We start from the raw sequence: 17,132 nt of genomic DNA, 5'->3' as shown, positions 1-17,132 counted from the left end.
TCAAAGGTTTGCTAAACAGGCAAAGTCCCCTGGGAAGAAAAAAAAAGTGCTTGCTTTTTCCTTTGTTGGAGGCCTTTTACAGCAAGACAGGTGAATTAGATAAAGGATGGGATATATTGCAATTATATGAAAATTTACTATAATTGGTGCACAGGGAGGAAGATAAATGTATGTAACTGTACTGATCCTGACCTGTCTTTCTTTAGTAGGCATGTCTGGCCCATGTACTTAAAACACAGCAAAGAGAGGACAGCTGATGTTGGTTTTAGGTATACCTGTATGTTTATATATATATATTTGGAAAAATAAAACAGCTGAATGACAGGAATCACTGACTAACAGAATCACAGAATGGATCAGGGTGGAAGGGATCACAGTGGGTCATCTGGTGCAATCCCCCTGCTCAAGGAGGTTGTCCTAGAGCACATTGCACAGAATTGTGTCCAGATTGTCCCCAGAAAGGGAGACTCTACAACCTCGTTGGGCAATCAGTCGCTGCAGAGAAAAAAAGTTCCTCCTCTTGTTCAGGTGGAACTTTCCGTGTGTCAGTTTGTGCCCATTGCCTCTTGTCCTGTTTCTTGGCATCACTGAACAGAACCTGGATCCATCCACTGACACCCTTTCTTTAGATACTTGTAGACACTGGTGAGAGTTACAGAATTATTAGGTTTGGAAGAGACCACTGGAGACCATCCAGTCCAACCCACCGGACAAGGCAAAGTCATCTGGGGCAGGTTAAATCGAAATGCGTCAAGTGTTTTTTGGGGTTTTTTTTTCTTTTGAGTGTCTCCAGAGAGGGAGACTCCACAATCTCCCTGGGTATCCTGTTCCAGTGCTCTGCCACCCTCAGTCTAAGGAAGTTTTTCCTCATGTTGAGGTAGAACTTCTCATGCCTCAGTTTTTGGCCATTGCTCCTCATCCATCATCAGTGCTGGATCACTCCACTGAAAAGAGTCTGGCACCATCCTCCTGAGACCCACCTTTGAAATATTTCTGTGTATTGATGAGATCTCTTCTCAGTCTTCTCCAGACCAAAGAGTCCCAGCTCCCAGAATCTCTCCTCATGCGAGAGAAGCTCCAGACCCCTGACCATCCTTGTGGCCCTCCACTGGACCCTCTCCAGTAGCTCCTTGTGTCCCTTGTGCTGAGGAGCCCAGAACTGGACACAGCACTCCAGGAGTGGCCTCACCAGGGCTGAGCAGAGGGGGAGGATCACCTCCCCAACCTGCTGGTCACACTCTTGCCAATGCACCCCAGGATGACATTGGCCCTGCTGGCCACAGGGGCACTGATGGCTCATGGACAGCTTGTGACCCACCAGGAGTCCCAGGTCCTTTTCCACAGAGCTGCTCTGTAGGAGGTCAGCCCCAGCCTGTGCTGGCACTTGGGGCTGCTCCTCCCCAGGTGCAGGACCTGGCACTTGCCCTTGTTGAGCCTCACCAGGTTTCTCTCTGCCCAACCCTCCAGCTGATCAAGGTCCCACTGAATGGCAGCAGAGCTTTCAGGTGGATCAGCCACTATCCCCAGTTTGGAGTCACCAGGAAACCTGCTGAGGGTGCATTTGATCCCTTCCTCCAGGTCACTGATAAACAAATTCCATGAGATTGGACCCTTGGCAGCACCACTGACTGCAGGCTTGCACCTAGATTCTGGTCCACTGATCAGGTTTTTTGAGGGAACGGGGAGTGTGGAAGGGAGCTATGAGGACTACATTCTGTATATCCCCTTTTTGTTGGAGGGGAGCATTCTGCATATCCCCTTTTTGTTGGAGCCTCTTCTTGGAGGAGGTGCTGGGGGCTGTGTCACAGACTGGTTTCCACCACTGATGTCTTTTTAAAAAAAAACTTTGTTGCACTTACAGCCTATTGCAGCAGACATGTTTTAGTGTCTGGCTGGTTCCAGCTCTCACATCAACCTGAGCTTTGAAAATCATTATTCCATGTGGATTTTTTGCTCCCCTATTAGGACAGTGTCTGTACAAAGCCACTAAGCTATGCAATTGTCAGTTCTTGATTCACCCCAAGGTCCATTCATCTGACCCACATTTCCTGAGCTTACCTGCAAGGATGTTGTGAGAGACAATATATATATGAGTTTGCCTCTCAGTCATTTCTTCTTGAGGCTGAACAGACCCAGGTCCCTCATTCTATTTGAAGAAAGATGCTCCAGTGCCTTTGTCACCCTCTGTTGGACCTGTGCCAGTAGCTCCTTGTCTCTCTTGTAACGAGGAGCCCAGAACTGGACAAAGCACTCCAGATGTAGCCTCACTAAGGCTGAGTAGAGGGGCAGGATCACCTCCCTTGTCCTTGACATGCTTGTCCACATTTAATTCCAGATGCACCTTGACCTTCCTTATCTCATTTCTACTTACTCTGATAACCTCTCTATCTTCATTCTAAGTGACCTTTTCCCATCTCCTGTGTTTTTCCTGCCTGGGTAATGGCAGTTCTTCATTTGGTCATGCAAGTCTGTTAATCTCTTTGCCTGACTTCTTGCACATCGTGATGGGTTGTTCTTGAGCCTGGAGGAACTTATCCTTGAACATCAACCAACTCTCATGCACCTCTCTTCCCTTAAGGGGCTCTTCCTGTGAGATTCTTCCAAGAAGATCCCCAAAGAAACTAAAGTTAGCTCTCCTGAGCTAACATGGTTACCATTTTATTTGCTGCTGTGCTTCCTCCTCCCCTGATGCTGAACTCCCAACCTTCACGTCCCCAGCAAGGCCTTCCCTGTTAGTGTGAGGTCAAGCAGCACAATATTCCTTGTGGGATTCGCCACTACCTATGACAGGAAGTTGTCATCACTGCTTCTCTTGGGCTGTTTGTGTTTCATGGTGCTGGTTCTGCAGCAGATGTCGGGGTAGTTAAAGTACCCCACAAGAACCAAAAACTGTGACTCTAAGGCTGCTTTGTGCTGCCTGTAGAAGATGTCATCCACTTTCTCCTGCTGCTCAGGTGGCCTGTAGCAAACACCCACAAGTGTTACCCCTACTGATCTGCCTTTTTATCCTGACCCATAAACTCTTGACTCACTCACCATCCACCCCAAGACAGAGATCTATACATTCCAGGTGTTGCCTCAAGAGAGGGTAACTCCACCACCTCACCTTCTTGGTCTGCCTCTCCTAAATAGCATTTCCTTTATTACAGCATTCCAGTCACATGAGCACTTCCACCACATCTCTAATTGCAAAGGTCAGAGTCCTTTGACATCACACAGATATCCAGTTCCTCCTCTTTGTTCCCCATTTTGTGTGCATTGGTGTACAGCACTCCATGGAAGTATTTGATTGTGTCAGTATACCCAGTGGGAGTGCACAGTCTGTCTTCTGGTTACGTCTTTGGATTCTTGTACTCCCGGGAGGCATCCCCTCCTAAGCATCCTTTTGCTGCTTGGGTGATCACTGTAGTTCTCCCCTTCCCACACCTTTTCTCTGTCGAGCCTGGCCTTGTTCCTGTCCCCCTTCAAATCCAGTTTAAAGCTCTTTCAGTGAACTCTGCTAAGATCCTTTTCCTTCTTTGAGCTAGGTGGATCTCATTTGTTGTCAGCAGACTCAGTATCATATAAACTGACCCATGATCAAAACCCCACAAATTCTGATGGTAACACCACCCTTGAAGTCATATGTTCCTCTGGGATTTTCCTGGGTTTTGCCCCATCATTCCCCACTCCTGGAAGGAGAGAAGAGAACGTAGCTTGTGCTCCAGATCCCTTGACCAGTTATCCCAAGTCCCTGAGGTCCTGCTTGATCATTCACAGCCTTTTTATTGGGACTTTGTTGCTACCCACCTGGTAATCAGGTAATGGGTAGTGATCAGTTGGCTGTACCACTGGGCAGTTTGTTGGTGATGTCTCTTATCGGGACTACATGGAGGCAACATACTTCTGTATAGGTTAATTTAGGTTGGCATATTGGGCTCTTCATTCCTCTAAAAAGAGAGTCACTACTGCCGTTCCTTTTTTCTTAATTGAGAAGGTCAAAATGTAGGGAGCAGGCTGTCCTATCCTAGACAATCGGTCCAGCCTAGATGGACTTTCATCCACATTCTCATTTCCATGATTCTGAGATTCCAGGGCCCCATACCTGCTCTATAAGGGCACCTGGGAAGATAAGTATTTTGGGAGGAGATTCACCTGCTCCCCACAAGGAGAAATCTGTTTCCACTCACCTCTGTCTCTAAGGTCCCATGCTGCCTGGTGGTGAGAGGGTGGGGGATCCATTCCTTCAGTTGAAGAGGACAGTGGGTGCATTTGAGGTGTGGTAGAATGCAGCTCCACCACTCAGTCTCTTCCTCAGGCTCCCTAATTCTTCTTAGTTTTTCTACTTTTTCTCTCAGCTCCAGCATTAGGCTTTGTAAGTCATCCACCTGATCACACTTCACACAGCTGTTGTCTCTGCTACCCTGAGAGCAGTGCTGGGCTCCACAATTCCCTGAAGTCTGAGACCCAGACTCCTGCATGGTTTCATGGGCACTCCATCTGGGTTGCCCCATCCTTTCTGGTGTGCACAGAGGAAGTAACTTTTGTCCAAACAAACACCACACCTCAGCTCAATCACTGAGAGTGAAGATCACCAACTGGGCTAAGAGCTTGAGTTGGCAGTGCCTCAGTGCCCTTCCTCTTGCCCTGCGTGTGCAAACAGTGTCAGGGTGCTCTGGCTCATGTTTCATGCTGTTTGCCCTCTGTGTTCATTGTGTTCCTGCTTGCTTGCCCTCCCTAGGGGCAGCTTTAGTGCATGTGGGGGTGGTCCCTCTCTCCTCTACTGCCATCTATGCTCAGCTCTCCAAAAGAAAAACCTTTTGAAGTCTCTGTGTCATTATATTTCTAGTTTTCAGTTCTGTTTCCATGCCAGAATAAAGGCTAAGCGTGTAGTAAGAAGTAGGATAAAATCGTTTTGCTAGTAGCACCTGATTTTTTGTTAAGGTTTCTTGGAATTGATAGAGCTCTGCAACTCAGTGAGATGCCCCCAAAGCTCAAACACTAAAGGAAACCAGCTTGCCAATGTTTAGGAAGAAAAGTCCACGTCTCTTTCAAGAACCGTACTTTTAAGCTTTAAAGAAAACTCTAGAAACAGTGTCTGGTGTAGCAAAAGAAATTATTAGCCAGTAAAAGAAAGAAGGTCTATCTTCTTGCAAAACTTACATTTCTGAAGTCAAAGGTTGTTTTATTTACTTTTGCATATTACCATATCACAAAAAGCATTAAAAAAGAGCCTTAATTAGCAAGAGCACTGAATATTGGTATTGCTGTCCAAAAACCCTGTAGGGATCACAGTTTGTTTACTTAGATATTGGCCTTTCACCTGTGATGGCCAGAAACCATAGGCTGTTTTCTAAATTTGGCTCACCTTTTCAGTTCCTTCCAGTCATGCTATCAGGGTTTTCATCTATAAAAATCAAACACTGTAAATAATGCAGTAGCACTGAAAGTATTGTCCATGTTCATACTTTATTTCAGCATAGTAAAGTGACATATGTGGCCTGTTAATTGCATTTTGAAATTAAATCTTTTAGTGGCCTACTCTATTTTTGTATCACTTGAAGTATTTTAATAACATTACAAATTCTTTCCCTTCCAAAAAAATTATAAAATATTTATTTGGTCAAAGACATTTTGAACTGACTAGGGTACATCTCTATAGAAGCATGGAATCTTCTATTTTCATTCTAGGGATAGCTGTGTATATTTTTTTCCCTTTTGTGCTTGATGGAGGAGGTAAAAGAAACTAGGGTGCCTTGCTCACTAATAGTTTGGGACCTGTACCAAATAGAATGCAGGAGAATATGGCTGGATAATACCAGTTTGCTCCTTTTTAGACCACTGCTACAGGAATAATATCACTCTATGTTCAACAAAATTGTCTATAGCTCTAAGAGAGGCATCTGAAACTTAGCAAAATCCTCAGTTTTCATCATCATATGGACTTGTAGTTGCATCCATGTTTGCCTTTTTGTCACCATGTGTTGTAGCTGAAGTATTAGCATTTAACTTGAGTTTGTACATTCTTTGTGAACAGTGCCTAAAATTTATTATCTCCCTATACTGGTGGAGCCTGTTTAAATTAAGTCACTGTTTCAATCACAGCAGGCTTTTATGCATCAAGAACCCAGTTTAAGTCTCTGAGGTCACTTAGAGCTCTCAGTGTAGCATCTTGATTCCAGTACTGCAGTCTGCATCCTCTAACTGTAGTCCTGGCATTTACTGACTTGTTACCATCTTAATTTCTCTATACCAGCTTGCTATTTTAAATCTCCCTCTTTTCCTATTTCAGGGCATTTAGAGGAAAAAAAATGTTCTGCAACTTAAAAAAATCTATTATGGCGCTAGACAAAATAAAAACATCTGTATTACACTGTTCTTTTGAAAACTCACTTCTGTATGAGACCTAATTAATCTGTGAATATATAAGTAGGGGGTTGATTACAAAGTAATTAAGAGATCACCTTTACTTCCCCTTTTCCAGCTGCTGCCAATCTGTCTACGTTTATGTTCCAGAGCCTTCCTTATTTTCTTCTTCTGCCTTATACTAACTTTATTTCTTCTTTGTAAAGCAATGGTCTTTCTTAAATTGGAGGATGTAATTCCTTACTAAGCAATTGTTGTTAAGCCAACTGATAAAACTGCATTGTGGACAACCAGGTGCAGGCTATTGGAGTACTAAGAGTTATCATCAGAAACTAGGAATCCATTTGTAACTGAAGATTGTGCAAACTTTACTTTGTTGCTTTGTTTTCATGTATTTCATTGTTTAACAATTTATTAGGAGAGATAGTTTTATCATCATTACTAATAATGTTTGTTCCTTTAGTGTGTTACTTGAATGTGAAGAAAAAGGAAAGTATTTTCTTTTATCTTTTGTCTAGGTAAAAATGATTTAGTTAAGTAAAAAAACTTTTTGTTAATATTTCTTCTGGGTTTGTTTGTTTGGTGTTTTTTTTTCTCTTATCCCAGGAGTACCAAGAAGTAGCAGAGAAAAATAAGAAAAAAATTTATGTCCTTGAAAAAAGTCAAGAGAAATTGGCTCTTGAAAACATTTCTGTGAAAAAGATGTTAACACAGTTTCAAAAGGAGCATTCCTCCCTCCTGGCAGCCTGTGCACTATTGGCAGGGGCCCTGTATCCTCTGTACGGCAGACTCAGGGCTATGTGTTCCCAAAAAGACCTTCTCCAGGATCAGGCGAACATTTATGAATTAGTGAACCAGAAGATTAGGACCCTAGTTCATGCTCTCTCTGATGATAAGGAAAACAATCAAGATGAAGCAAAAGTAAAGAGAAGAAAATCCCAAGGCCTGATTTATGTATTCCGAAGAGCTGTGATTGCAGTTTTGGCAGCCAACAGACTTAAGGTTTTAGCACAGTCTTCTAGTTCCCTCTTCACCTGGACAAATGGCTTAAAAGAAGGCATTGGTATTCCAGTTTGTGTAGGAGAATCCAAAGGCAAGCGTAATCTGTTAAGTAAGCTGATTTTTTTCTTCTTCGATAAATGTTGTGTCAAAAGACATAGCTAGTGAATAACATATAGTAATATTATTTATAATAGAGTGTAAGTATAAATTTAATGACATTTTAACAAATGTAATTTCTGAATTTGGAACTTCTAGATAACTTGATAAATGTAATTTCCCCTATAAGGAAATGCTTAGTCTGTTTCGCAATGCAAGTAAAGTTGTAACTACACACATGAGCTCCCATGGTTTGATATTCTCAATATTTGCATTGTAGATTTCAGAACTAGGTCCTACTGCATCTGGTCTATGTGATAAATTTCTTGAAATGTTCCTATATCATTTGCCACCAACATTATTTTCTGAGAATGTGTATTCTTTTAGTAATAACTTGTAGTACTTATTTCCTACTGAAAAGTGCAAAAACGTTTCTTACTGATTCAGGTAAAATATTAATGTAAGATTTCTGGATTTCCTTTAGAGGAAATACATATCCTCTTAGTCCCCTTCTGTTACCAAACCAGCTTATGTATAGCTGTACAAGGAAAAATGGCATAAAAAAGTTTTTGAAACTAGAAGATTCATCTATTTTTCTGGTTTAGTGCTAGTGGAAGCATATTTAATACAGTCTAAATTGTCCTGAAAATAGTCTGTGGCTTATGTACTTTTAGCTTTAGTCAATTTCTGAAAGTAGTGTGCCTCATCTAAGTTATTCAGTTGTATTGCTAGCTACAATTCTCCTCCATAGGTTGTGAAGATGAAGAAATTGACTGTGTGGAAGCACTCAGCTGGTTTGCTAGTTCCAACCTCCTTGCTGCAATAATCAGTTCTGTCACAGAATTGCAGGATGTTGTCAACAAACCAGGTAATTTTAAAAGTATATTCTTGTAGTTGAACCTTAAAAAAATAATCAGGGTGGTTACATCATCTCAATTTTTAGGATTTATTTAAACTATTCTGGATCAAATCTCCTAAGAGCTGTATTGATGGAACAGATTGAATTTTCTTTATTGGTGATGTGATACTTTATCCTTCTGGTATATAGAGTCATGGGAACAGAAGGCTGGAGAGTGCTTTTAGAAAGCATTTATACCATTCTGCCTGTTTGACTGTGAGATATTAAAAATAATCTAAACCACACAAATAGATATTTGGCTAACCTGTTTTTAAAACCTAGTTTTTAGGCTAAGCTTTTAAATTAAGTAACTCTTACAGGGCTCTTCTAGGAACCTTGAAGTAACTCTTAAAAGGTTCCCAGTTATCTTCTTCATCTGGTCTAATATTCAAGAAGTGTTTTCCTGGAGCTCAACCTAATATTTTTTCTATGGAGAAAATCTATGTAGTTTTGTTTTTATTTGATTTGTGTATTTCTTAAGTGCAGGCTCTAAAACTGACACGTCTTCAACTTGGGACATTACAGCTGCTGACTGAAAGAAAATAATTTCATACCGTGTTTTATATTATATGAATTTAGTAGTTCCAAATCTAGAAAACAGTGAATTTCATGGATAATATTTTCATGTGCTTTATTTGCTATCTTACAGTTTTGGAGAGAGAAATAAAATGCTCTCAGTTTATACAATGCATGGCAGTCCTTATTTTATGTCTCTGCAGTGTTCCCTCTCTAAGTTTATGTTTAATTAGGTTTGTGTCTAGATTTCCTAATTTTCTCAGTCTCTGCTTGTATAGAATTCTACAATGCCTATGAAAAATTGTAGTGTCAGTCTCTGGAAATATCACCTCATGATTCCCAGCTGTTAACTATTTTCCTTAATTTATTTGCAGTGAGAACTGACCTAAGAGTTTGCTTGGTTCTCTGCATTGCTGCCATCCTTAGTTCTTCAGTAACTTGTAGTTTTAAAATACCAACACTTCTGTCACAGAATAAAGGATGTTTAAGGAGAGATAATTTATATGAATAAATGGACGTAGGAGGACAGGGATAAGATGATTCATTTCCCAGAAGCCTAAATAACAAACCGATCCCAGAAGACATTGAAACAAAAGTGTTTTGATTCAGTTTCAGAGCTCTCTTCTTTGGTCATCCTGTTTTCAGTAACTTAACTTTATATCCTTACAAAGCAAAATTTGAACTGTATTTCAGAGTATTTACAGGGTTTATACTGCAAGTGTTCCTGTGTACAGAGTATTGTGTAGGAACAGCAAATTGAAGAAGAATTGAGAGAAATGGAGCAGCAGCATGAATCTGCTCAAGTGACTGATTAGAATATCTTAAACATCATGATATTTTGGCAGTTTGAACAATATGGGAATTCTGCTGGTCTCTATTTACTAGATATCTCCGCACTCAACACAGGCTTGATTTTGAGAATTAGGAAGAGCCATACTGGGAATGTTATGACCATAGTCAGTTTGGTGATTCTTTAATATCTTATGTCTATTTAAGTAATTTCCACAGAACCTCAAGGTCTATCTGCTCATGTATTACTTGGAATTCTGTTGCTCATGAGATCAAGTCTCCTAAGAATTTTTGGGTCAAAAAATAGTAATAAATAATTTAAAGTTTGATATGAAATTTCCAGAAGTGTTACAGTAATTAGGCTCTGAAGGAATATATTTGAAAGCTTCCACACTTAGAAAATTACGTTATGTTCTATTAGTAATATTTTAAGTAGAACTTAAATCTTCAAACTGACTTCAATTATGTTGAATTTCTTAAAAAATTATAAATAGGCAATCCTTTCATGTCTTTCAATAATGGCAGTTCTGGATTAGACTATATGTCACAGGAGAGAGTGCTACAAGAAGATGCTGTCTGGATCATGAAGATGGAATGATTCAGTGTCTTAGAAATTATGTTTAAAAATGGCTAGGTTTTGGGGAACCATTTGAGGCACCTTTCTCAGTCTTTTAAATAAGTGGTTCTGTTTTGACATTGATGATCATTTCCCTTCACAGTGTTAGTTAGTTTGGATCTCATTCCAGCATGCCTTGGAATTATCTCTTTGCTTCAGTTTCAATGAAAATTTATTGCAGTGTTGGAGGTTTTTTTGTTTGCTTTGGGTTTTTTTGTAAAGTTAGATTTTAGGTTTGTTTGAACAAAATCTGTACTGTCATAAACCACAGACGTAACAGCCAAAGTTTTCACTACAAATATGTTCATGAATATTTAAGTCTTGCATAGTACAAAGTTAAATCTACTGACTGGTGTTCAATTTCACCAAAACAGAATAAACAAGAATTGTTTTTTCATCTTTCAGTGAAGTAATATGTGACGCTTTTTTTTCATTTACTTAATGTAAAGCTTAATTGCTTTGTTGTATACCTGTATTTGTGTTAATAATTTCTTAGACACATCATAAAGTACATAATTTAATACATAATTTAATTTTTATTGTAATTCTTTCATCCTTCATGGCAGGTACTTGAGATATAGATATATTTATACTTAAACAGTCTATTCTCCTCTCAGTTATTATAGATACAGTTCCTTGTGGAATTGATTTATATTTTCATTTTATCTTTCAAAGCAATTAGTAACTTCCTTCAAAATATTTCTGTCTATTTAGTCTAAGCTACTCTTCATAAAAATAATGGAGGACATGACTATTTATTGTTATCCCAAGAAAATGCCTTAAGCTGTGATCAAGCTGTGTCAGGGAAAATATAGGTTGTATATTAGGAAGAAGTTTTTCACAGAATGAGTGATAAAATATTGGAATGGCCTGCCTGGGGAGGTGGTGGAATCCCCATCCCTGGATGTGTTCAAAAAAAGACTGGATGTGGCACTCAGTGCCATGGTTTAGTTAGGGTGTTAGGGCACAGGTTGGACTTGATGATCTTTAAGGTCTCTTTCAACCTGGTGATTCTGTGATTCTGTGATGTGTTGAACTGTACTGGTTGAGGGGTGTGCTTGTTGGGAAGTGGAATGATCATTTGAAAATGCTACAACACATTTGTCTGCATTATTATTTTAAATTTACTTTTGATATGGTTAAATATGAGATTCTAGGCATAGGGAAAGGGCTGCCATGCTAGGTACTGCACATATGGAGAAACAACATGTGCTTCTGACAGGCAAACAATATCTCATAAACCTGAGATAGCAAGTGGAAATACTGGGAAAACTGAAGGAACAGTAGCTCATTGAGCTCCTTTATTCTATATATACCAAAAATCCTGGCAAAGGACAGTTTTTGAGAAGGTTTTGGCATCATCTTACATGGAAGGCCATAAAAATGTTCTAGTTTTAATTTTCGGTTAATTTAACTAAACATTCAACTAGTGAATGCATTCTGACTGGAGAATTGCAATAGCAGTTTTTTCTGGATATGAAAAGAATATTTTTTTTTTAATTGCAAAGGATGTTTAGTTAGTTGAAGTGCAAGATAAAAATGCCTCATCAAATTTTTAACTTAAAAGGTGTCACTGAGGTTATGGAGAGCATGTACTCAAAAATGATACTCCAGTTAAGCACTGGAGTCATTGGAGTGGTGCTATTTCAAAACTGAGCAGGAGAATGGCTTTAAAAATAAAATATTTGATTTTATCATGTGCTTTTTTTGTTATTGCAACGTCACATGTAAATGATCTTCTTTACAATGAGATTTGTAATAAAAATACATCAATAATCATGTTCTGTTTGCTTTGTACCTCTGGTTTTTTCCTTCACAGTCTATAAACAAAAATTCTTTAACTTAAGCCAGGGTTATTTTTTTCTGTTTATACTCTTAAGCAAATATTTTACTTCACTTCAGCAACAGGAGATCTCCTGTACTACTGAATGTAAATAAGCTCTTCCATGCTTGTCATCTTACACTGATAGTATCATAAGACAAGTAATGACAGATTAAGACCTGCCTAGCAGAGGGAAAACTAAATTACAAGACTTTTATTAAGGCATAAATAAACCTATTAACTGTTATCTGGAATACCAATTAGTGGAAGGAGCACTGACAATTTTATTTATCAACATTAAACACAATTATTAATTACAGACCTGACGAATCTAGCAGGAAGCAGGACATGTTGGGTGTGCTGGGGCCTTAAGTCCATTATATGAGAAGGATGATTACCAAAATCCTGTGGGGAAATACGTAATTGTAGCTGTAAAATTTTAATTGCCTTGGAATAAGGTAAATTATATTCTCTTGTCTCAGAATATAAATAGTATGGCATTAAGGTACCAAGCCTCACTAATTTTGAACAGCAAATGATTTAGATATCTGTAGAGGGGAGGCAGGAAAAATCAGGAAACCCTCAGAAATTTGCATTGTAAATATTACAATAAAGTGTTTTACCATGTGCTATTACTTCTGACTTATTTGACCTGACTTCCATTTGCTTGCATTCATCTTGCATGTTTTCTGAATTACAAAATTAGAATACTAAAGTCTTTAGAAAGGATGGTATTGGGGAACATGTTAACAACTGGACAAGTAGTCTGTGACAAAGAAATCCTGTTCTTTAGAATCTTATTCTACCCTCCCATTTGTAGATTGATAGGATTAGAATTTTCATTGCTAAATACACAATTTGTCGTAAAGTCTCTCTCTGAGATATTCCTTTGAACTCAATCTTCCAGTCCTAAATGGAAAATTTCTATTGAGTATCTTTAAGATGTTCTTTATTTCTTTATTGTGGTTTCTTTCACTGAAAGAAACTGAAACTAATAACCTACTTGATGTCTCTTTTCTGTGTTTTGGTTTGGATTTTGTTGTTTTGTAGGGTTTTTTTGTTTGACTGTTTGTTTGGGGGTTTTGTTTGTCTTTGGTTTTTTTTGTTGTTTTTTTTTTTAAGGTACAAAGTCCTGGCTTTCTGGAAAGTTACTGTTAAGTGCAGCCAGGAATTCGTTTTCAAAACTTATGGACAAGCTGAATGTTATAATGGAGACGGTTCCATTAGACCACTGCAAGTACATTACTTATCTGGAGAAAGACTCCTTGGTACAGAGCCTGGCTCATGGACTCAATAAAATAAATACCCAGGCCCTGCAAGTTGGACTGTGTGACAGAGTATCCAGTATGGTATGCATAATTATAGTCCTACCTTATGTAAGCAGTAGGTTCATGGCCTAAGTGTTAGGATGAAGCTCTCTTGGTAGTACCATAATTTTGTTTCAGTTTATGAGACTCTTACATTGAAGTCAACTATGTAGACATCAGATTCCCAACACCCAGAAGCATTAGAGCATGAATGTATTTTTTCTCTTATGTCAAAGAATTTTAAGAAGAGATCTGATGTATCCAAGAAAAAGTGTTTTTCAAATTCTTTCAAAGTTCTATTTGCTTTGTAAGAACTAACTTGCTTTTGGCTTCAATTAAATGTTACAGAGTTGTTTTTTTGTTGTGGTTTCTTTTTTGGGGGGGTTGGGGGTGGTGTTTCTGTTTTCTCGTGCTTTGTGTTCTGTCTTTCAGTAAAGATAGCCTTCTTCCTTATAATCAGAGGGAAGGGAGAAACCTGAAATAATTGGTCTTTTATTGTGGGCCTTACATTGAAATAGTACTTCCTTGAAAACAGAATTTTCAGTTACCCTCAAGAGTACGAAGGTGAAACAAGTTCACTGTTTTGCACTCGTGCATATTAGACATGATGGACAAAATGAGAGCTTTCTCCAATTTGCTTGCGTATTACATGTGACTCTTATTGATAAAATAGTTCATGTTAAAGCACATAAATTTGTTTCTGGTTATTAACAGAAAAACATAGAATCCTTGGAGAAGCAAATATTTGAATTTACACAAAGACTTCATACAGCAGAAGTGGAACGCCTCTCACTGCGCCTACAACTTGCAGAATTCAAATCGAATTTCAGTGAGATAAAAAAAGAAGCAGACAAAGCACAGAGGCTGCAAGAGCAATTAAATATGCTTAAGCAAGTAAGTATATTTGATTTAGAGGTGACTGCTTATAAGACATATTTGTGTGTGTTCTTTTGAAAAATAAGTATAAAATCATTCTAATATTAAAAGAATTTTCCAGAAGATTTGCATTGTAAGTGTCACTAAACTAGAAGTCAGATGTGTTTAGAAAGGCTTCCCTTCCCAAAAGTTTCTTTTTGATTTGTAGAATGAGGTGCTCTTGTAAATTATATGTTTGGTCTTCAGCAACCAGGTTTTCTTCTGTATGTTGAAAATGTTGATGTGATTTATGTACCCCAAAAACATTTATAGATCTCATTTCAGCAGATTAAAGTCAGATGCCATGAGGGTATTGAATAAGTATGTTCATGAGAACTTCAAGAAGTATAAACTCTGTGTGGATATTGCTGAATATTATGATAGACATTTTACTGTATCTTTGATGCTGGGTTACGCCCTGAGCTAGTCAATGCAAATTTTGGTGTGGCGTTCCTCTGAAGGACTAAGTTTATGGAAGAGAAAAAAAAGGCCCTCTTCTACATTCCTGCTAGCATATATGCACCAAATTCCTCTGACTCCTAGCTGTCACTGATTGATTTACATAAACACAATGCATTCGCTAGCCTGTAAATAGATTGTCCAACAGGAGCAAGAAGACACAAAAAAAAGGTTCCTTAACTGCTTGAAACCACAGTATTGTGACTAATGGACATGGTAATTGAGGGGTGATGCCATTTGATGGGTTCTCAGTCAGACCCCTGTCATATGTACAGAACTGTGTCTTCAGCCCTTGGAGGGGAAGAAACTTGTCTTGCTTTAGCATGCTGGACGTTCACTAAGCACCTTTCCTACTATGCTTATTTCTTGTGGGTTGCATTCAGAATTGAACATATGTTTGAACTATTTGAGATAGTTTATGGTTAAGAATTAAGAATGGTTAATGAATACATGCTCAACAGGTACACTGTACAACTAAAACACCTGTGGCTCAGAAAACACTGTGTTTTCTGTAGCTGTGACCTGATTCTGAAGCATAGTTGGTAGACTCGTCAGTGTGTCCCAATCAAGATACTTCCAAGCAGAGAGCATTTAACAAATAGTGTCAAATCCATTCTTCTTCCTGTTCCCAGCTGGTAAAATATTGGGTTTTTTTACTCAAACAGACAAAATTGTATCTGCTTATCTTCAGTTTTGCTCATACTGGGTTTTAATGCTTGCAGTTCTGGGAAAATTGGAAGAAATTATCACAGTTTAGATTGCCATTCAAGTGTTGACAGTGATTTTCCTTGAAGAACTATTTTGTCTTTCTGGAACACTTTTGGAAAGGGAGAAGGAGTTCAGGAAGACGTTTACAAGGATTAACAAGATATGCACTAAAATGTGGGACATTTCTGCATATTTCCTTCTAAATATTGGTTCTTAGCAATCTAGGGTGTTAATTTGAATAGAATAGCAAATGCGTACTGTTTACAGTAGTCTGAATGCTGTTTTGAAAAAATACAGTGAATAAAGTTGTCTGGCCATTTCATTACTTGGTGGTCCGTCTTTGAGTTAAAAAACCTAAATAAATAATAACCTTTACCATGCTTTTGTTTTAGAATTTAATATGCTCCCAAGTGGAACTTGGGAAGTCAAGTATGTAAACAGGTAAGTATAGTTACATAATCAAACACAATTTATTTTTCTTATCAGAAATTAATCACCCATGAGAGGTTTGAAAGTGTATGTGAAGAATTAAATAATGCATTACATCGGGAACATCAGGCACAATTGCTTTTGAATGAACAAGCACAACAACTACAGGAGTTAAATAATAAACTGGAATTGCAATCCAGTGAAGAAGCAGATAGAACCCAAGTCTTAAGTGAATCTGTAAAGGTAAGATGATTAGGCACTAATTAGGCACCTGAAATTTATTTTTTGGTGAATAAGCCAAATGTAATAATTCTTGTGCAAATAAAATGTAAATGCACACATACTACATAGCCCATTGAAATTTTAGGGTACTCAGAAACACTTTCAAGATTCTTCAATGTATAACATCACTTTTCTGCTCCTGAAATTGAGTGGTGTACACTAATATACGTGAAGTGTGTGAAATTTATAGGGGACATAAGTGACAGATCTATCTATCACAAGATGTTTGCAATTTATAGAAAAAATAAATGAAAAAGTACAGGAATACTTTGATTTTTGATAGAGATCAAAATAATATTTTAAAACCTGGATTGTCTGTTTCCTGAATATAATCTTAGGATGGAGAATGCATTTGTCAGTTTGGAATATGCAAGGTGACGATAGAGAGAGATATCCTTTTCTCATCAGAATTTAGAATTTTCTGTAGGTGTAATGAGTAATGAGGGAAAAGATGATGTTATCAGAATCTCTGATGACAAACAAAGGAACAGAGAGAGTATTTGAGGTTTGAAACCAGGTGGATATCTAACATAGGAGGAGAGAAAACTTTGTGATGGCAAGCCAGTAATGGGTGGTGACCTGAGCTTGGCAGCTTTTAGTTACATTCTCTTTAAAGCAAGCTTTGCTGCTTGTGTCTGCTCTTCAGCCCTACTACTGTCTTTTCATCTCCCAGTATTCTTCTGTGAATTGATAACTGAGCAAAGGGACTGCTTCACGAGTATTTTGAGAAATACAAGCACTTGTAATTCTGAGAGAAGAAGTGTCAAGCAGGAGGAGAACCAAAATGATTCCAGCTGCAAAAGTAGTAGGAATGTCATAAATATTGAAAATATTACAATGAAAGTAGATGTCAAAGAGGATGAGTTGCAGCAGAGATTTCAAGTGATGTATAGTGGAGGATGCTGAAGGAAGTTGTTAAATTTATTAAGGAGTGTTTTCACTAGTGTT

General features: G+C 38.3%; 1 protein-coding gene across 1 annotated transcript in view; it reads left to right on the top strand.

Annotated features, from left to right (window-relative positions):
- CCDC171 (coiled-coil domain containing 171) overlaps positions 1-17,132 on the top strand; it is a 182,778-nt gene that overhangs the window by 65,853 nt on the left and 99,793 nt on the right. Inside the window, exons 16-20 of the mRNA XM_030969447.1 lie at positions 6,952-7,456; positions 8,195-8,311; positions 13,207-13,433; positions 14,106-14,285; positions 15,960-16,145. Of these exons, the coding sequence (XP_030825307.1) occupies positions 6,952-7,456; positions 8,195-8,311; positions 13,207-13,433; positions 14,106-14,285; positions 15,960-16,145 (1,215 nt within the window). The remainder of the gene's footprint in view (positions 1-6,951; positions 7,457-8,194; positions 8,312-13,206; positions 13,434-14,105; positions 14,286-15,959; positions 16,146-17,132) is intronic.

The sequence above is a fragment of the Camarhynchus parvulus genome, chromosome Z (assembly GCF_901933205.1).
Source record: "Camarhynchus parvulus chromosome Z, STF_HiC, whole genome shotgun sequence".
Classification (NCBI taxonomy): domain Eukaryota; kingdom Metazoa; phylum Chordata; class Aves; order Passeriformes; family Thraupidae; genus Camarhynchus; species Camarhynchus parvulus.
Note: the sequence above shows the minus strand (reverse complement) of the source record. Positions and strands in the feature narration are given on the sequence as shown.